At 39.7% G+C, this 21,531-nt stretch overlaps 1 protein-coding gene across 1 annotated transcript in view; it reads left to right on the forward strand.

Annotated features, from left to right (window-relative positions):
• Positions 1 to 832: 832 nt before the first annotated feature.
• Positions 833 to 21,531, forward strand: part of SAV1 (salvador family WW domain containing protein 1) — a 35,751-nt gene continuing 15,052 nt past the window's right edge. The window contains exons 1-2 of the mRNA XM_050796927.1: positions 833 to 1,319; positions 3,563 to 4,006. Of these exons, the coding sequence (XP_050652884.1) occupies positions 1,226 to 1,319; positions 3,563 to 4,006 (538 nt within the window). The 5' untranslated portion in view covers positions 833 to 1,225. The remainder of the gene's footprint in view (positions 1,320 to 3,562; positions 4,007 to 21,531) is intronic.

A 21,531-nucleotide genomic window follows, 5' to 3' on the forward strand; every position in this document is an offset into this window, starting at 1 on the left:
GATCTCAGGGAAAGCATTCTTCATTATTAAAGCCTGAATTTGGTCACTAGGGGATGAATCCAATCTTATTTTCCAAATGTTATCCTGTACATATGGCAGTCTTGCTAAGTTATATAGAAGGAAGTAGAGTCTATTATTTTAGATAGAAAATTCCCGGTCCCGACTTGCAGTGGTCAAAGTCCTCAAAATTCTAAGATCGTAACACATAACGTCAGGAGGAAATACGTGGCTATTAATCATACTAATGATAATGATGCAATAAAATAATTGTAATATGCTAACACCAAATGTGTCTTAAAAAGAGGTACTGGAAATTCCATCTTGCATTCTTCCGTTTTTTCCTGTTATTAGAAAAACGCACTCCCTGATACTCAGTAGAGGATCAACTTATTTCTAGTTAACCAGCATGAACGCTTCCAGCAGAATAGATGATATGATATAGCACTACCCTGGGGGTCATGGTTAGCATTCCACATTTTTTACGGAACTGAATTCACCAGCCTTGGAAACACTAAGAAGAACACCCGTCTTGGGAGAAGAGAGTCACTGCCTCCATTAGAAATCCCGGAAGAACACAAAAACAACAAAAAAAACTGTCGTGGAGAATGGCTTCACGACTTGCGCATGCGACGAGCTCCCGCTCTCAGCTAGGCAGGGTTCGTCCTTCATCTTCTCAGTCGGCAGGACCTGCTTCTCGCTGAGGATGAGCGAGGACAGCCGCGGCTCGGTGGGACCCGCCCGTTAGCCGAGAGCCCCCGCACCCGAGTCCCGCCCCGGAGCCGCGCCGGGAGTGTGGTGGGGGAGGGGCGGCGGTGGCCGGCGCTGCGTCGAGCTTCCCAGAATTCCCAGCGGCCGCGGGGAAAGTTTACGGGATGTAGGCGGCGGCGGCGGTAGTGGTAGCGGTTGCCCGGCGGCCCGCGGCGAACCATGGCCCTGGCCTGGCGTCCCTGGGCTTTTCTCACGGCGTCCCCGAGCAGCGTCGCAGAGCGGGCCGACTTCCGGGAAGGAACTGACCAGCGACTGAGCGGCGGCCGGCGCGCTTAGCGCCCTGAACATGCGGCAGTCCCTGCAGGCAACCCCGGGCTCCGGACAGGCGGCGGCGGAGGCGGCGGCTCAGGAGGGAAGGAGGCGCCGGCGCCGGCGGAGGTGGCGGCGGAGACGGCCGGCGCCCGGCGCGGAGCCCTAGGGAGGCAGCTCAGCGCGGCCTCGGGCCTCGTCGAGAAGGATGCTGTCCCGAAAGAAAACCAAAAACGAAGTGTCCAAGCCGGCCGAGGTGCAGGGGAAGTACGTGAAGAAGGAGACGTCGCCTCTGCTTCGGAGTGAGTGTCAGGCGGGGCGCGCCCACACCTGGCCCAGGCGGCCGGGGGCTGCGGGGACCTGGGCGGGGGCGCCGGCGGGTCCCCAGGGCTTCTCCTTCGTCGCTGGTCGCTGTGAAATACTGGTTTTGAGATTTTCTTGTGCCTGAAGTGGTATTCGTTGATTGAAAGCCCGTAAGACTAAGAAACTTGGGTTAGTCCCCCCGCGCCTAACCGCGCCAAGAGCACCCCCTAAAAATAACAGACTTCCTCACCCCGCCTGGCAGAGAGTTGTTGGTTTTGAGTACTGGAAGAGAGACTAGAAAACACTTAAATTGTTTATAACCTAATGAGTAATTAGACAGGGACACTTTTTACTCTTCTGAGTGCGTCGAGATGTGCCTCATGTTTGCAAACATTGTTGGTGTCTCTCGACCGTGCTGCAAGTTGTGCAAACTCTGGGGCAGAATTCCTTAGTCCTGCTGCCGGATGCAGACTTGAGAAGGTGAAAAGCACACCATAGTTCTTGTGGCTGCCACCCAAAGCACATCCCAGAGCAGAGACAAAAGCCTTTGTATTTGGCTATATTCGTGAGATTCCAAAAAGGCAACTCAAAATTATTTCTATCGTGTTAGAGAAATTCCACCGTCCCCCGCCCCACCCCCGGAAAAGTGTTTTTTTTTGGATAGGGTATATCCCACCCTCAACCCCCACCTCCGATCCCCCGCTACTTTTCTTCTTAATTTAAGTATTTGATTTTTGAGTTGAATCTCTTGGATTTTTAATTATTGTGTGTTCAGGACATTTGTGAGGCATGGAGCTGGTATTTTGGTGCTTATACTGCGCCCCGGGCCCTTTGCGTAAGTTTCCTTCTTGGAAGCTGGTAGTAACCTTGTGACTTAAGTATTACCTCATACTGTAATTGGGAATGCTAGGTTTCTAGTATTTGCCCAAGATCACACAGATGGGAGAGCATGTTCTCCATTATAACCACATTGTCAGCCTTCCAGATTTATAGTAGTACTTGCAGTACTTTCAACAAAATATATGTCAGTTGAGCATGTCAGTAACTGGAAACTTGATTTTTAAGTTTTTTTTTTAAACTTGATTTTCAGTTACACATGCTGTTAGGTTTTTGGCTGTTTTTAAGTGATAGCTTGCTGTTTGCTACAAATAAAGTTTATCAAACATTACTTGAAATCGTGAATCATGTTTGTCACACTTTTTTTATTATTATACTTTAAGTTCTGGGGTACATATGCAGAACATGCAGTTTTATTCATGTTTGTCACAATTAAGCAAATAACTTTTGATATACTTTGTGGTGTTGTCGTTACATCAAGTGTTGAGCCTTATTTATTCGGATATTTGTTTCTGTCCAGTGTTAGTTTCTGAAGTTTATTAATATGAGTGTCTCCAATATTGTTTACTTAATGAATAATAAGAGGGTCTCCATATTCAGGTTTTTTCTTGTTTTAAAGGTATTTGCTTTCTAACTAGAAATGTCTTAAGCTGTTTTCAAGTTTCGTGTTTAAAAGTACAGTATCCTAAAAGCCATTGTTCTATTATCTACTATTTTGAATTATAATTACATAGTTTCAGGCTTGGTTTTTTTGAGCCAATTCAACATTTGTGTGCCTCTTTGAAATGAAAGCTTTTTATTTTCAATTTTCATACGTAAATTTTTGGCTTTCTAGCTTTTGATTACTGTGCTAGTGCTAGGTAATTCCAAGAGAAGAAAGAGCTACTAATTTTTTAATCTTTAAAGGAATCCACTTTTACATACTTGGGAGTAGCATTAAGTTCTATTTTATTTTTGAAATTGTGTTTGCTTCAAGAAGGATTTTTGGCAGTTTCTAAAATGAAGTGAGAACAACAAAATAAACTACTAGCTTAATTAACTAGAAACTATCAGTTTGTTAGATTGTTTCCTATTATTCATTAATTCATGACCATGTCATTAATGTGTAGTTCACAGATAAGATTATTGGCATTTTATCATATTATGTATGGTAGTATGCAGAATACATTTCATTCTAGCTGAGCTTTTACACATAGCATATTAATGCAAGTTATATAAATTCATTTGATTGGGAAAATATTAACCTTCTTCAGTTTAAAATGCCCAAGTACCATCCTAAACCAAAATTTAAAATTGTGTTTTAAGTTGACATTTGATTTTGGGGTGGTAGATGTAAATGAACAACTTTCGAAAACTTTTGTTACTTACTGATGAAAGGGTAATTTTATCCTTTGTTTTATTATAGATCTTATGCCTTCTTTCATCCGGCATGGTCCAACAATTCCAAGACGAACTGATATCTGTCTTCCAGATTCAAGCCCTAATGCCTTTTCAACTTCTGGAGATGGAGTAGTTTCAAGAAACCAGAGTTTCCTTAGAACTCCAATTCAGAGAACACCTCATGAAATAATGAGAAGAGAAAGCAACAGATTATCTGCACCTTCTTATCTTGCCAGAAGTCTAGCAGATGTCCCTAGGGAGTATGGTTCTTCTCAGTCGTTTGTAACGGAAGTTAGTTTTGCTGTTGAAAATGGAGACTCTGGTTCCCGATATTATTATTCAGACAATTTTTTTGATGGTCAGAGAAAGCGGCCACTTGGAGATCGTGCACATGAGGAGTACAGATATTATGAATACAACCATGATCTCTTCCAAAGAATGCCACAGAATCAGGGGAGGCATGCTTCAGGTAGCTTAACATTATAAATAATATAGTAGTTTATTGACATGTCAATTAAAAAGATGTTCTTTTCTAGATTTTCTTGGGACGCGAACAAATACTACTAGCGAAATTTTTTCCACTTTGCTAGTTCTGCTTAAGCCTGTGTGCAAATAGTTGTTAATCTACACTGAATGGAAGAGTCCTTGTGTCCATTTATTTTATTAACTCCTGTTATATAAACCTGGTACTTATCTCAAGGCTGTCTAGACTCTTAATCCTGTGTGTGACCCTTGAAAACCTAGAGAATTTAATGTCTCCAGTTGGTCTGAATTTAGGTTTAGGTTTGGTAGAATAATGGGAAGGGTGAGTCTTCAGAGACACTTGACAAACTTGGGAAAGGAAAGCAGAATAGGAACAACTGGGCATGCTCAGTGAGACCCTGAGCAACCGCATTACTTCACTAGATCCTGCACTTTTTCTCTGAACAAAAAGTAGTTTAAGAATTATTTCCTGAGTTGGCTAACATGGTGAAACCCCGTCTCTACTAAAAATACAAAAAACTAGCCGGGCGTGGTGGCGGGCGCCTGTAGTCTCAGCTACTTGGGAGGCTGAGGCGGGAGAATGGCGTGAACCCGGGAGGCGGAGCTTGCAGTGAGCCGAGATCACGCCACTGCACTCCAGCCTGGGAGACACAGCGAGACTCCGTCTCAAAAAAAAAAAAAAAAAAAAAAAAAAAAAAAGAATTATTTCCTGAGTTGATCAGAAAGACTTGTCACATGGTTAATTGTGTGTTGAGCACGTCTTTATTCTTTTTGTAACAGACAAAAAATATTACCATTTAATTTAGGAAAAGAAGGTGCTTTCCGTATCTCCTGACTTGGAAATACTTCTGAAAGGAGCAGAAGAGATTGGAGAAATGTACAGTTCTACTTTATTCCTAAAGTCCTGGTTTTACTAGATAAAATGAAGCGAGATGAAAATTAAACTTTTTTGTCCGATTGTTTTTTTCTACCAAGTTATAGACTTTAAATTTTGGCAGGATAAAAATAAAATGTGAGACAGATTTACTTTTTGGCTCACATAACTTCAAATAAGGCGACTTAAAAATGGTTTGGAGCATTAGTATTTTGACTGTAGAAAAAATTTATTCATTTAGTATTAACTGTTTATGTGCCTAGCGTTTTCCTTGGGTCTGTTGGTCTCTGCTTTCTGGTACCTTATTTGTCTGGTACCTTATTTGGAGAAACAAAACCAATTTATACACAATGGTCACAGAACAATTGTTATACTTTGTGATGCTAACTGTAAGTGCAACAGGGAATCAGAAGAGAGATCGGTATAGGCTGGAATACTTAAAGAGATGATTCATGGAAGAGGTAGGACTTGGACTGGGCCTTGAGCTTGGCCTTTAGATTAACATGGGCGAGAAGGAGGACATTTTACGTGGAAAATTGGGAAGAGCACAATGAAAACAGAGTAGGCGTGGTTTAAATCTAAGGAACAGTATAGTTCTGCCTGGTTTGAAGAAATAAGATGTAAGGTCGAGTGGAGATTTGTGGTTCAACAGTAGGCTTAGATTTGAGTCAAACGGAAGCTCTTGCACATTTTGAAAGACAAGTGATTTTATGAAAGCAGTGTTTAAAGATTAGTTTTGTACTAGAATTAAGGGTAGATTCCTAGAGAAAAGAGGATTGCAGGTACCAGTGGATACCAGTGGTAATAGGAAAGGGCAAATCTAGGACTCTCTTGAAGGAAAAATGAGAAGTAGAGTTTAGGAGAAAGCAAATCGCTGAAGTTTTAAAAATAATGTGGAATAGTTGGTAAGAACAACTTATTTTATGAAAGCTGACATCAGAGTCTCACTGGAACATTGAAGAGGAGAGGTTTTCTAGGCATGTGGAAATGCAGTAAGGGGCATGGGTAAGCACCTTTTAGTTTTTAAAAAATTAGGTTAAAGAATTAGCTGCATGCTTGAGTGTTTATTTTGGTTATTTCTGATACACAGTTCTGAACCTCAGGAATAATTTGTTATCTAACTAAAATAGTAAGTTTAATAGTGAGTTTTTCATTTATATTTTCTTCTAGAATAATAACTGCTTATTATAGGAAATTTGCAAAATGCAGAAACATAAAGGCAAAGTACCTCTCCACCAGAGATCCTCTTAGTATGTTATTTTCTTCATCTTTTTCCATGCCAAATTCTTTTTTTACATGGATGTGATTATACAATATTTTGTACAGTTTTCTGTTCTTTTTACTTGAATGATTTTCTTCTTGTTGTATACTTTTTACGAGTGGTTTTAATGACTGCATAATCTTCCATTTGGTGCATATTCAGTGGTTAATGAGGACTTGACCTATACTTAAGAAATTTGGAAGGCCGGGCGCGGTGGCTCAAGCCTGTAATCCCAGCACTTTGGGAGGCCGAGACGGGCGGATCACGAGGTCAGGAGATCGAGACCATCCTGGCTAACACGGTGAAACCCCGTTTCTACTAAAAAAAAATACAAAAAACTAGCCGGGCGAGGTGGCGGGCGCCTGTAGTCCCAGCTACTTGGGAAGCTGAGGCAGGAGAATGGCGTGAACCCGGGAGGCGGAGCTTGCAGTAAGCTGAGATCCGGCCACTGCACTCCAGCCTGGGTGACAGAGCAAGACTCCGTCTCAAAAAAAAAAAAAAAAAAAAAAAAAAAAAATGTGGAAAGAGGAAGAAGTGGGACATGCCCAGATTAATGGGACTTGGCCACTAATGGGGTTTGAAGGACAAAGGAGAGGGGAGAGTCAGATAGGATTAGCACAGCACATGACTGCCTAAGAGATGCTCACAAAAATAAATGGCTGAATGAGTGAATGAACCCAGCGGTTATAAATCTGGAGACTTAAGACAGTTTTTGGTAGCTGAGGGAGAATAGAAATAGCTATTTTTACTGTTAATATAGAATATGTGTTATTCTTTGCATTCACCTTTCCCATCTATATTGCAGATGTCACTGATAGCTTGTAATACTTTTCTACCTGAGGTTTAAGTATGTAAATATGAAGAATTGATAACAAGTTAAACTCTTGTTTTGAAAATCTGATTTGCAAAATATAATTGAGGAAATACTATGAGAACTAAATCTCTACTGATCCTCTCTTAGGAACAATTTGACATAATTTTTGTAAGTTTAAAGACAGACTTTAAAACAACTTTCCAGTCACAACTTCAAAGTAAAGTACAAGTTAATTGGATACGTTTTCAAATTCAAGTATGTCATTAAAAAAATAAGATTTCAGGCCGGGCACGGTGACTCACGCCTGTAATCCCAGCTCTTTGGGAGGCCTAGGTGGGCGGATCACGAGGTCAGGAGATCAAGACCATCCTGGCTAACCGGTGAAACCCCCTCTCAACTGAAAAAAAAAATACAAAAAATTAGCTGGGCATGGTGGCAGGCGCCTGTAGTCCCAGCTACTCGGGAGGCTGAGGCAGGAGAATGGCGTGAACCCAGGAGGCCGAGCTTGCAGTGAGCCGGGATAGCGCCACTGCACTCCAGCCTGGGTGACAGAGTGAGACTCCATTTCAAAAAATATATAAATAAATGTATTTTAAAAAAATAAATAAGATTTCAAAACACTGATGAAAGAAATTGAAGAGCACAAAAACAAATGGAAAGACATCCCGTGCTCATGGATCAGAAGAATTAACATCATTAAAATGACCATATTGCTCAAAGTAATCTGCAGATTCAGTGCAATCCCTATTAAAGTACCAGTCATTTTTCACAGAAATAAAAGAAAACAATCCTAAAATTTCCACAGAATCAGCAAGGAGCCCAAATACCCAAAGTAGTCCTCAGCAAATGGAACAGAGCTAGAAACATCACACTACCTTCTTCAAAATCTATTATAAGGCTGTAGTAACCACAATAGCATGGTATTGGTATAGAAAGAGACATATAGACCCATGGAACAAAATAGATAATGCAGAAATAAATCCACATACTTGCAGCCAACTGATTTTTTACAAAAGCACCAAGAATGTACATTGGGAAAAGGACACTCTTCAATAAACAGTGCAGGGAAAATTGGATATCCACATGCAGAAGAATGAAATCTGACCCTGGTCTCACCATATGCAAATTTAACTCAAGATAGATTAAAGACTTAAGACCTGAAATTGTAAAACTGCTAGAAGGAAATGTAGGGGAAACACTTCAGGACATCAATCTAGCAAAGATTTTATGGCTAAGACCTCAAAAGCACAGGCAGCAAAAAGAGAAATAAACATAGGGGACTATGTTAAACCAAAAGACCTCTGCACAGTAAAGGAAACAACAGAATGAAGAGACAACGTATTGAATAGGACAAAGTGTTTGCAAAAGATTCATCCAGCAAGGGACTAATATCCAGAATATGCAAGGAAGCCAACAGAAAAACAATCCCATTAAAAAGTGGGCAAAGGACGTGAATAGACGTATCTCAAAAGAAGACATACAAATGGCCAAAAGGTATGTGAAAAAATGTGCAACATCACTAATCATCAAGGAAATGTAAGTCAAAACCACAGTGAGGTATCTTACCCCAGTCAGAATGGCTATTGTTAAAAAGACAAAAAAATATACTACTGGTTAGAGTGTGAAGAAAAGGCAACTGTTACAGACTGTTGGTGGGAATGTTGTAATTAGGACAGGCACTATGGAAAGCAGTTTGGAAATTTCTGAGAAAACTAAAAACAGAACTACCATATGATCCAGCAATTCCACTACTAGGTATCTATCTAAAGGAAAAGAAATCAGTATATCAAAGGAATACCTGTACTCCCATGTTTATCATGTCATTTGCAGCAACTTGAATGGAACTGGAGGTCATTATGTTAAGGGAAATCAGGCACAGAAAGACAGGTGTCTCATGTTCTTACTCACATGTGGAAGCGAAACACATTGATTTCATGAGATAGAAAGTAGAATGATAGCAGAGGCTGGGAAGAATGGGAGGGGAGGTAAAGAGAGGTAGATTAATGGGTCCAAACATACAGTTAGATGGAATAAGTTCCAAGGTTTGATAGCAGAGTAGGGTGACTACAGTTAACATTTTGAAATAGCTAGAAGAAAGGACTTGAAATGTTCCCAACACATAGAAATGATAAATACTCAAGGTGATGGATACCCTAAATACCCTGATTTGATCATTTCATACTCTGTACATGTAACAGAATATCACATGTACCCCATAAACATGTGCAAATATTATATATCCAAAAAATGCTATAAAACAGTATTACCACCTGACTGGGCTCTTGTCTGCTATCCAAATAGAGCTGAACACTGAGACAGCAGATAATGTAAAGGAGAAACAGTTTAATTTTTGCAAGGCAGCTGAGTAAGGAGGATGGGAAATGTTTCTCGGAGTCATCACTGCAAGACTTCAGAAGCTAGGGTTTTAAACACGATTTGGTAAGCAGGGGGGTAGGGGATGGGGGCTGTTGACTGGTCTGGGATATTGCTGGTAAGTTGGGGAGTTGCAAGACCAAGTCAGTTCCATGGTTGAGTTCATGGAACACTGGTCCAGTTGGTGTCAGTTGGTCCACTTGTAAGCAAAGTCTGAAAAATATCTCAAGGACCAGTCTTAGGTTTTACAGTAGTGTTTGTGACTGCCAGTTACTATGGAAAGAAAGCTGGGGAAAAAATGGCAGGTTACTGTTTAAACCTATAGCTTAGCAGAAAAGTTTGCAGGAGGTGAGATCACCAGTGATGAAAGTGGCCTGGCCTCTTTGGCCAGTCCAACTTCTGGAAACCATCAAGGGAGTCTGTGTGATCTAGGATCAGTGTTTTCTTGTTCTTCTCTTCTCTTTTCTTTTTTGAGGCAGAATCTTGCTCTCTTGCCCAGGCTGTAGTGCAGTAGTGTGATCACAGCTCACTGCAGCCTCGACCTCTCGGGCTCAAGCGATCCTCCCACCTCAGCCTCCTGAGTAGCTGGGACTACAGGCATGCACCACCACACCTGGCTAAATTTTTGTGTTTTTAGTAGAGACTGAATTTCACCATGTTACCCAGGCTGGTCAAACTCCCCAGCTCAAGCAATCTGCCTGCCTTGGCCTCCCAAAGTGCTGGGATTACAGGCATGTGCCATAGCACCCAGTCTGGATTATTGTTCTTTAAAAGAAGCAAGTTTGTTAATCTTATGGGCAGCCTGCCCTGGGGCTACCACAGGAAGATAATTATTAGTGACTGCCATTTGTTGAAATGACTATTTGCAAGCAGTCATACATGGAGGTGGAAAAAGAAGGAAAATATTTTATTAAAATTCAGGCCCCTACTGTAATTTTAATCTTGAGGGTGTTTTTAATTTTATGAGGGAGGTTTCAGCAGGAGTCAGCAAGCTACACCCATAGGCCAAATAGACCTGCCTCCTGCAATAAAATAAAGTTTTATTGGAACGTACATACAGTGAAATAAGATTTTATTTCGTGGAATAGCCAAGACCTTGTTTTAATGAGACAGTAGACTTCTGCATTCGAAATCTCCTCCCTGGTTCTTTTATATCAGATTGCGTTAGGCTTAAAGCAGGTTGCGGGTAGTTGAAGAATCTCTCTGGTAATAAGGTATCTCCCCCAACCAAGAAAAAAAAAAAATTCTTTACAGCAGTTGATACATTGCTTGAGATACTTCATTTGATAACATTAATTTTTATCAGGGCAATATAGATTTAATATTTTACCTTGTAGAAAAAAATACTTTTTTTGAAGGAATCACTTAAGTTGCAGGGAAAGATGAATAACTAATTACATGCCAAACAGAAAAGCCTAATAAGCTTCCTTTTCCAGAAGGCAAAAATCTGAATATGAGACAGTAGCTGAAAGTTTCTTGAATTCACCTTGCGAAGACTTAAAACATACTTTTAGGATTTATGCTGAATAGGGTTCAAGGAATTTGAATGAATAGAAAGGAGAAAGTAACTTTATAGGAGGATAGGATAGGGATGTGTGATAGATTTATTTTCACAAACATTCAATTTTGATTGTCATAAGCATAAAAAGATTGGAAAATTTGTTTTGTAATGACTTAATGGCAATAGTAATTCCTGTCAATTAGTTATTAGATTTTCAGGAAACACCTTATGTCAAGGGTTAAATTCAGCTTATTGTATTTAGTAGAAGCACAAAAACAAGTTGTGTAATCTCAGAAAGTTTTAGAGCCTAGAAAGTTCTATGTTTAGCTTTAGAACTTTCAGATTAGAAAATTTGACCTTTTATGTTCTTGGCCACATACCAGTCACACACTTACTGTATGTGCCAAAGGAAGGAATCCTGCTGTTAACAGGAAGTCTTTAGTTGGAATACTAAAGGCAGATTGAATTCCTTTGTTTTGCGCTTAAATTTTAGTTCTGTTTTGAAAACATTTTTAAACATTTAAAGATGACTGAAGAAATCAGGATACAAACATCAAACTGAAAAGTGTGGGCTTTATCAAGAAGTACTGGATTTGCAATTACTCGGGTAATGTTGTAAATATTTGTGTAACCAGAAACCTTTGAGGAGCGGTTGATAATCTTTAGAGACACCACCTTTTCTGCATTTATTTTGCAGAGGAAGAGAGAAAGCATTTGGTTGGGTTTAATACTTAGATCTCTTTATCAACATCTTGATTATAACACGCTAATAATGTATAGTATCCATTACTAGGGACCCTGTGGAACTGTATTAGACCTCTAGATCCATTTTATTCTCTGTAGCCACTACAACATTTGGAAACCGGCCTATTTGAGTTTTATTCATAATGGTGGCTCTCATAAATATCTGCCTGGTTGTATGAGATTAAGTTTTTTGGCACATCTACTGAGAGCTTGGTAGAGAGAGAAAATAATACTTTATCTGTGTCTTCGACTAAGTCATATGTTGAGTATATGAATGTTTTACTTTATATTAATAGAAGGTGTTTGTGCAGTTAATTCCTGCAAATAGAAGCTGTTTTGAGGATTAATTATAAATCCAGTTTATTACTTTGAAGGACTACTTGAAATTACGGAAAGCTAATTTTGTTTTTGTCACTCAAAAACTGAAGTTCTCATTTTTTCTCACTGATTTGGTTCGAAATTGGTGGCTTGCTTTTTCTTTTGTGGCAGTCCTATTTTTCTTTAAAGAATAAATAACAGTTGATCTTTTGTTGCTAAGATTACATGGTTAGTAATAGGTTTGTCATTTGACCTTACACCACTTGTGTGACCACTGCTAAAATAATTCACTTGAACCTGTTTTCTCATCTGTAAATTGGTGGTAATAGTACTACCTCCTAAGGCAGTTTTGGCTATGAAATAAGACATATGGAAAGGGCTGGGGATAGAATACACATCCATAACTGTTTGCACATATCCTTTGTAAGAGTGAGTGTTTCCCAGCACTTCGGGAGGCTGACACGGGCAGATCACGAGGTCAGGAGTTCAAGACCAGTCTGACCAATATGGTGAAACTACGTCTCTACTAAAAATACAAAAGTTATCCGGTCATGGTGGCATGTGCCTGTAATCCCAGCTACTCGGGAGGTTGAGGCAGGAGAATCGCTTGAACCTGGGAACCCGCAGAGTGGAGGGTGCAGTGAGCCAAGATCGCGCCACTGCACTCCAGCCTGGGCAACAGAGTGAGACTCCATCTCAAAAAAAAAAAGAAAAAAGTGAGTGTTTTGTGTTCTGTTCTTTTCTCACATACTTGGTATGTTGGTTATTGAAGTTTGAGCTTTCTGGTGTAACTCATACTGGAGGAATGATGTGTTAGAGCTTGACATAGCTTTTTTATTTTTATTTTTTATTTTTTAGTCTGCTAGATCTGTTTTATTGCTAGTAATGCTTTAGTGGTTTGCATTATTTTGTACTATACATTTATCTCAATAGATTTTATAAAATTATCCCAAATAATAATTTGAAAAAAATATATCACACATATGCGCTTTCAGAAAGTACAGCTGGGGCCGGGCACAGTGGCTCACGCCTGTAATCCCAGCACTTTGGGAGGCTGAGATGGGCGGATCATGAGGTCAGGAGATCGAGACCATCCTGGCTAACACAGTGAAATCCCATCTCTACTAAAAATACAAAAAATTAGCCGGGCATGGTGGCAGCGCCTGTAGTCCCAGCTACTCCGGAGCTGAGGCAGGAGAATGGCGTGAACCCAGGAGGTGGAACTTGGCGGTGAGCGGAGATCACACCACTGGACTCCAGTCTGGGCGACAGAGCGAGACTATCTGAAAAACAAAAAGTACAGCTGGGGTATGTTTTGAAATTATTAATATCTCTAAAGAAGTTTAGGAATCATGGCTTTACAGGGCATTGGGGTTTTTTAATAGCGTTGGTAAAGCTGATGTGCCTATTTGCAACTTTCTGGGTACTTCATGGCTCCTTTATCAAATTGTCAGGCTTTAAAAATGAGAGTTTTTACAGAGAGGTCTTTGTGCTTCCTCTAAATATGAATTACAAATTTATGGTTCAGATATGGCTTTTGGTACCTAATGTTGTTTAAATGTAAAAGTACATGTGGTTCTAGATTTAGGCAAGTTCAGTACGTATGTGGAAATACGGGTTTTCTTAATAGATGAAGTTGCCACAAACTTTTAATACTCTCTAAACCTGTATAGTTTTTGTTTTTGTTTTTCTTTTTGAGATGGAGTTTCACTCTTGTTGCCCAGGCTGGAGTGCAATGGCACGATCTCGGCTCACCGCAACCTCCGCCTCCCAGGTTCAAGTGATTCTCCTGCCTCAGCCTCCCGAGTAGGTGGAATTACAAGCATGCGCCACCATGCCTGGCTAATTTTGTATTTTTAGTAGAGACCGAGTTTCTCCATGTTGGTCAGGCTGATCTCAAACTCCTGACCTCAGGTGATCCGCCCACCTCGGCCTCCCACTGCTGGGATTACAGACGTGAGCTACCGCACCCGGGCCCTGTATTGTTTTTAATTACTATAAAAGCTTTTGTTTTTAGTCCGGGCGCAGCGCCTGTAATCCTAACCAACACGGTGAAACCCTGTCTCTACTAAAAATACAAAAAGTAGCCAGGCATGGTGGCAGGTGCCTGTAATCCCAGCTACTCAGGAGGCTGAGGCAGGAGAATTGCTTGAACCTGGGAGGTAGAGGTTGCAGTGAGCCGAGATTGCACCATTGCACTTTAGCCTGGGCGACGAGGCTAGACTCCGTCTCAAAAAAAAAAAAAAAAAAAAAAAAAAAAAGGCAGCTTTTGTTTTTAATAATGCAGTATTTAGAAATTTATTTCTATTATGTGGTTCCTGAGGGAAGCTCTGTTAGCTAAAATATTATGGCTTTTATAAATAAATATAAATACACTAAATTGACTATGCATTAAAAAAATTGTTACATTGCTATGCTTGGTTTTGGCTGTAAAGCATTTTTAACATAATGAACATATTAGAGTGTAAAGTAATTGTGTGTTTCTACGATGTGATATTAGTCATTTGCTGTGTACATGTGTTTCATACATTGGCTTTTCTGTTTATTTTCTCTTTAAGTACTGAAGTTGCTTAAACTATATATATTAAACCTTCAGTTGCAGTTTAATAGAAGCCTAAGGTCAGTTTCACCAAAAGGCTTGTTTTGTTCTGTTTTATTGTCCCATCTTTTTAAAAATTACATATTAGCTTGCTTTTTCATAGGGTACTGGACAAGGGTGATCTTTAGTCTGTTTTTGTTCTTGCATCCTTTTTGCCAGAATACTTCATAGATAATGTTGTGTACTTTCTATCGCATAGGTTCCAGTGACGTATAATGATGGATTTGTCTGTGATGTTAAGATGCAGCCATGGGTACAGATGTCAGCTTAATTCATCCATCATGGAGTTCTCCATAAGCCTTTTATCTATTATTGGTTTTTGGCAGCCATTAATGATAAGTGGCTAGCACTATTACAGGCATACTTCATTTTATTATGCTTTGCTCTATTGTGTTTTGCAGATAACTGTGTTTTTTACAAATTGAAGGTTTGTGGCAGTCCAACAGCACATGCTCATTTCATGTCTTTGTCACATCTTGGTGATTCTCACAATATTTCAGACTTTTTCATTTCTGCCTGTTTTGGTGATCTGTGATCAGTGATTGCTGATGTTACGATTGTAATTGTTTTGGGGCATCACAAGGAATTGCACTCATGTGCAAACTAAACTAAAATAAGTGGAGCCTGATGATGTGACTAAATTGTTCTGGTCTCATGATAAAACTTGAACAGATGAGTTGCTTCTTATGGATGAGCTTTCTAAGAAAGTGGTTTCTTGAAATAGAATATACTCTTGGTGAAGAAGCTGTAAATATTGTTGAAATGACTAATGATTTAGGATATTAAATAAGTTTAGTTGATAAAGTAGCAGTGGAATTTGAGAGAATTGATGCCAATTTGAAAGAAATGCTACTGTGGGTAAAATGCTATCAGACAGCATCACATGCTACAGAAAAATCTTTCACGAAAGGAAAAGTCCATTGATGGAGCAAATTTCATTGTTGTCTTACTTTAAGAAATTGCCAGAGCTACCCCAGCCTTCAAACACCACCAGCCTAATCTGTCAGCAGCCATCAGTATGGAGACGAGACCCTCCACTGGCAAAAAGATGCTGTGAACTCACTAAAGGCTCAGACAATCATTTGCATTTTTTTAGCAATAAAATTTTTTTATTAAGACCTGTACTTTTTTTAATGATACAATGCTATTGCACCCTTAATAGACTACAGTATATTGTAAAAGATAACTTTTTATTTTTTTGAGACAGAGTTTCGCTCTGTTGCCAGGTTGGAGTGCAGTGGTGCAATCTCGGCTCACTGCCACCCCCACTTCCCAGGTTCAAGCGATTCTCCTGCCCCCGCCTCCCGAGTAGCTGGGACTACAGGTGTGCGCCACCAGGCCCAGCTAATTTTTGTATTTTTAGTAGAGACAGGGTTTCACCATGTTGGCCAGGATGGTCTCGATCTCTTGACCTCGTGATCCACCTGCCTTGGCCTCCCAGACTGCTGGGATTACAGGTGTGAGCGACTGCGCCCAGCTGTAAAGATAACTTACATTCACTGGGAAACAAAAAAATTCGTATAACTCACTTTATTGCCATATTCACTTTATTGCAGTAATCTGGAACCAAACCTGAAATGTCTCCAAAGTATGTCTGTATTTCATTAAGTGTTGCAAATTGTGACACTTGAATTCTGTCATTTCTTCTTTATTAGTTGGAATATTATAGTTAAGGACTTTATCAATTATTTGGTTGCTGTTCATATAGGAAAGAAGGGTTAAATGTTAGATCTTTTCCTTTGTTTGCTATTTCAAAATAATGAGTTGATACCCTGGCCACGTACAGAAGTAACCATGAACTCATGGATTTTTAACGCCAAGCTTTATTTGGATTTTATCATTTTTTAATTAATGTTCATTTTCTGTTCTAGGATTCATTCCAGATGTACTGCATTGCATTTAATTGTCATATGTCTTTAGTCTTTAATCTATGCTAGTTTCTCAGTCTTTTGTTTTTTATGACTTTGACAGTTTTGAGGAGTACAAAATGTTTTGTAGATTGTACCTCAATTTCAATTCTTTTTTTTTTTTTTCAATTTCTTTCTTTTAGACATTGTCTGCCTCTGTCACCCAGGCTGGAGTGCAGTGACGCAATCTCGGCTCACTGCAACTTCCATCTCCCAGGTTCAAGCAGTTCTCCTCCTGAATAGCTGGGATCACCGCCACGTGCCACCACACCTGGCTAATTTTTGTATATTGAGTAGAGATGGGGTTTCGCCATGTTGCCAGGCTGGTCTTGAACTCTTGACCTCAGGTGATCCACCCGCCTTGGCCTCCCAAAGTGTTGGGATTATAGGCGTGAGCCACTGTGCCCCACCTTTTTTTTCAATTTCAAAAGTCTGATGTTTTTCTCATGTTCCATATTATTGTGTATTTCCTCTGACCCAGAAGCCATTTCTCCAAGATGAACTGGTGGATTTTAAGATTTTTAAGACTTAGTTTTAATTATTGGTGTGGTATTCCTTTTGATGTTTAAATTGCTGTTTCTTTGATGGCAGGAGCCCCTTCAATGTTGGTTCCTTTTTATTTCTCTTTGCTTTCTAATGTGACTAGATATTCCAGGCTCATCTTGTGCATTTTCTGCCTCAGTCCTGTACTCAACCATTTATCTAAGGATCCCTGGTTCCTTTCAATGGGGAAGTAGTATTCAGGGATTGCACGCTTGTGCTCGTTGCTATTTGATGGATTCATGCTTGTAGACCTTTTCAGTGGACATATGTAGGAAATATGTTTTGTTGTTTTCTGGAAATAGAAATTCATTATGAGTTCATACTGTTTGCAGTTTAAGATTTCCAAGTTTTTACTTTCTGCTTTTTAAAAAGTTTAATTGTGATAAAATACACATAACAAAATTTACCATCTTAACTATTTTTAAGTGTACAGTTTGGTGGCAGTAAGTACATTCACATTGAGCTACCTTCTTTTTGCCTTAGGTTTTTATTTTTTTCTCATACTGAAAATCTTGGTTCCTGTTGACAATTATGTAACTATTCATTTGCTTTATCTGTAGCATAACTAGCTTTAAAAATACTGTCATCGACAATGTGATTACTGAATAAAACAGAAGATTTCTTTGTAGTTTATTTTTTAAATTTAGGATATTTCCTGATGAGGAAGTACAATTTATTGTGTTGAAAATTCTCTTTGGGCCGGGCACAGGAGCGCATGCCTGTAATCCCAGCACACTAGGAGACCATGATGGGAGGAATGCTTGAGTCTAAGGGTTTTGAGACCAGTCTGGGTGACATAGCGAAACCCTGTCTTTACAAAAAATAATAAAAAAAAGTTAGCCAGGTTTGGTGGTGCATGCCCATAGTCACACCTACTTGGGAGGTTGAGGTGGGAGGATTGCTTGAGCCCAGGAGGTTGAGGCTGCAGTGAGCCATAATTATGCCACTGCATTCCAGCCTGGGTGACAGAGTGAGACCCTGTCTCAAAAATAAATAACAATAAATATATAAAATTCACTTTGAATAATTTTTCAGAAGTATGCTTTAGCTGCTTCATGCACTCTTAGATTCATTTGCTTCATTTTGTTTTCACTTTTAGGGATTGCTTTTTCTAAATTTTGATTTAATTTTGTTTGGAAGTTACATAGGATATTTAAAAGGTTGCAAAATCAAAACAATAAAACAGAGTACATTTAGAAAATTAATTCTATCCCTATCCTCTTCCACCCCATTTCCTTCCTCCCCTTGTAAATACCCAATTTTATTTTACTTTATTTTTTTTATTTTTATTTTTTGAGATGGAGTCTCGTGCTGTCGCCCAGGCTGGAGTGCAGTGGCTGGATCTCAGCTCACTGCAAGCTCCGCCTCCCAGGTTTACGCCATTCTCCTGCCTCAGCCTCCCGAGTAGCTGGGACTACAGGCGCCCGCCACCTCGCCCGGCTATTTTTTTGTATTTTTTAGTAGAGACAGGGTTTCACTGTGTTAGCCAGGATGGTCTCGATCTCCTGACCTCGTGATCCGCCCGTCTCGGCCTCCCAAAGTGCTGGGATTACAGGCTTGAGCCACCGCGCCCGGCCAATACCCAATTTTATTAATTTTTGTTACGTACTTCATTGCAACATTTTATGAAAATAAATATAAATATATATAATATGTATTCATATTCTTCTCTTTCATGTATATTGTGTTAGGTTTCTGTAGCTGTAAAACACATTACTCCCAAACTCATTGGCATAAAACAATAAACATTTATTATCATAGTTTCTGTGGGTCAGGATTTTGGAAGTGGCTTAGCCAGGTCATTCTGACCTTCAGGATCTCTCATGAAGTTGCAGTCCACACACATATCAGCTGAGGCTGCAGTTATCTGAAGGCTTTGCTCAGGCTGAAAGATCCATTTCTTTCTTTTTTTGGAGACGGAATCTCTCCCTGTCACTCACGCTTGAGTGCAGTGACGCGCTCTCGGCTCACTGCAACCTCCATCTCCCAGGTTCAAGCGTTCTCCTGCCTCAGCCTCCTGAGTAGCTGGGACTACAGGCATGTGCCACCACACCCGCTAATTATTTGTAATTTCAGTAAAGATAGGGTTTTGCCATCTTTGCCAGGCTGGTCTCAAGCTTCTGACATCAGGTGGTCCACCCACCTTGACCTCCCAAAGTGCTGGTATTTCAGGTGTGAGCCATTGCACCCGGCCAAAAGATCCACTTCTAAGTACACTCACAAGGCTGTTAGCAGGAGGCTTCAGTTCTGGCTGGAGGCCTCAATTCCTTACTCATGGGCTTCTCATGATATGGTATCTGGTTTCCCCCAGAGTGAGTGATGAGAGAGCAAGTACACTTGACCAGGGCAGAAGCTGCAGGGTCGTTTATATCCTCATCTCAGAAGTCACACACCATCCTTTCTGCCATGAACTATTGGTCACACAGACAAGGGTGTGAATACCAGGAGGACAGGGATAATTGGGGCCCAGGGCCACCTTACTGGCTGGCTACTACATATATATGTGTGTGTGTGTGTGTGTATATATGTGTGGGTGTGTGTATATATGTATATATATAGTGGTGTACTGTCCAGATTCTTTTTTCAGTTAATACATCCTGAATATTATTCCAGGGCAATAAAGAGAAATCATCTTCATTCATATTTACAGCTATATAATCTAGTACTCTGTTCTGTGCGTGTAATAGTGTAATCATCCAGTTTGCTATTGGACATTTGGTTGATTTCTAGCCTTTTGCTACTACAGATGTTGCTGCAGTGACTAGCCTTATGCATATGCATTGTATGTTGTATTTAAATAAAAACTGTTTCTTAAACCACATGCCAATAACCTGTATTTATCCATACACTTACATATTCTTCTTTAGAATCTGAGTTTGAATTGAAGCATTTACCTTAATTTTAAAGTTTCTTCTAAATTACCTTTTGTCACTGGGGTCTGTTTCATTTGCCTTTCCTTAAAGGTAAACTTGATGTTTTCATTTTGCCTTAGTTTCCAGCCAACTGTAATTTTAAAAGCTCTTCAAAGTCGGCTGGGAACTTTTGACTAGTAGATGTTTTGCTCTGGCATGGTACTCCTTCGCACCTCAATGGTCACCCAGTCTTTCTTATTTTGGCCATTCTGAGATATTCTAAATTTGGCAGTTAGGGCCTTGGGTTGACTGGCAGTCTTCTGTTAACACACTGACTTTTCACTTAAATGCTGTATCCTTGTACCTTTAAGGGACAGGGATTCAAATTTACATTAAAATTTTGTCTGGGGTGCAACCATTACAAATAATGAGGATTAATAATAGCATGAACCATATACTGTCTTCCTAAGACTGTGTTAGAACATATCCAGCAATGATAATATATCTATATTTGCTGCCTAGTGGCTAACAAATTTACTCTCTTGTGATAAACACCTTCGTTTCAGAACTAGTAAAATGTGGGAGTGAAAGAGGCAAAATAAGTCCAAAAATCAAGGAAAATATTTATGCAGTTTCTGTCTCATTGATGTGTGTATCTCCTCCACTAATACCACGCTGTCTTTATTACTGCAGCTTATTTATTTAACACTTACTATGTGCTTTATTCTGTAGACACTGTTATAGAGACAGGAGATATATCTGTGAACAAAACAAAGATTCCTGTCCTAAGAATCTTCTTTGTGGGATTCTTGTAAGTTAATAAACAAACTAAAATTATAAAAAATGTAAAACGGTAAGTAGAAGCTCGGCAGATGTAGATTGCCATAGTAAGAATAAGCTTCATTGAGACATTTGAGAAGAGGCTTGAAGAGGGTGAGAGTGAGCCAAGAGAATATCTGAAGGAAGAATATTCTAGGGAGAATAAACAGCCAGTGCCTGCCATGTTTGAGAATAGCATCCAGGAGGTGAGTGTGGCTGGAACAGAGTGATCTAGGGGTTAAAAAAAAAATAGCAGCTTAAGTCAGAGAAGAAATGGAGGTCTGATCATCAGTAAGGCTTCATAGTGAAAGTTATACAGGAGATAAGTTTCATCAAGTAATGAGACAGTAAAGATAACTTGTACCAAGTGTCAAGGAAAAACTTACTGAGCTCAGCCAGTATCACCAACCGTAGTGAACCAAATAAATACTTCTTGTTTTAAGCCACTGAGTTTGGGGTGATGTTTTATACATATGCTATTAGTATTCTTGTGTGAGAATAAAATTATGCAGCCAGATTATTCTTTTAAAAAGTATAGTAAATTTAACTTTTTTCAAGTTACACAGTTCTTAGTATTAACATATGTATAGATTTCATGTAATGCCTGTGTAATGAGAATATAGAACATTTCAAACACCCTCCAGAATTCCCTTATGTTGTCCTCTTATAGTCAACTCCTGTCCCTCACCCCCAGTTCCTAGCAATCACTGTTTTCTGTCCTAGTAGTTTTGCCTTTGCAAGAATGTCATAAAAATGGAATCATACAGTTTGTAGCCACTTGAGACTGGATGCTTTCCCTCAGCATGATACTTCTGAGATTCATCTTTGAGATTCTTGCATGTACCAATAATTAGTTCCATTTTACTCCTGAGTAGATTTCACTGTACAGTTGCACCAAAGTTTGTT

Source organism: Macaca thibetana, chromosome 7, assembly GCF_024542745.1.
Source record: "Macaca thibetana thibetana isolate TM-01 chromosome 7, ASM2454274v1, whole genome shotgun sequence".
Classification (NCBI taxonomy): domain Eukaryota; kingdom Metazoa; phylum Chordata; class Mammalia; order Primates; family Cercopithecidae; genus Macaca; species Macaca thibetana.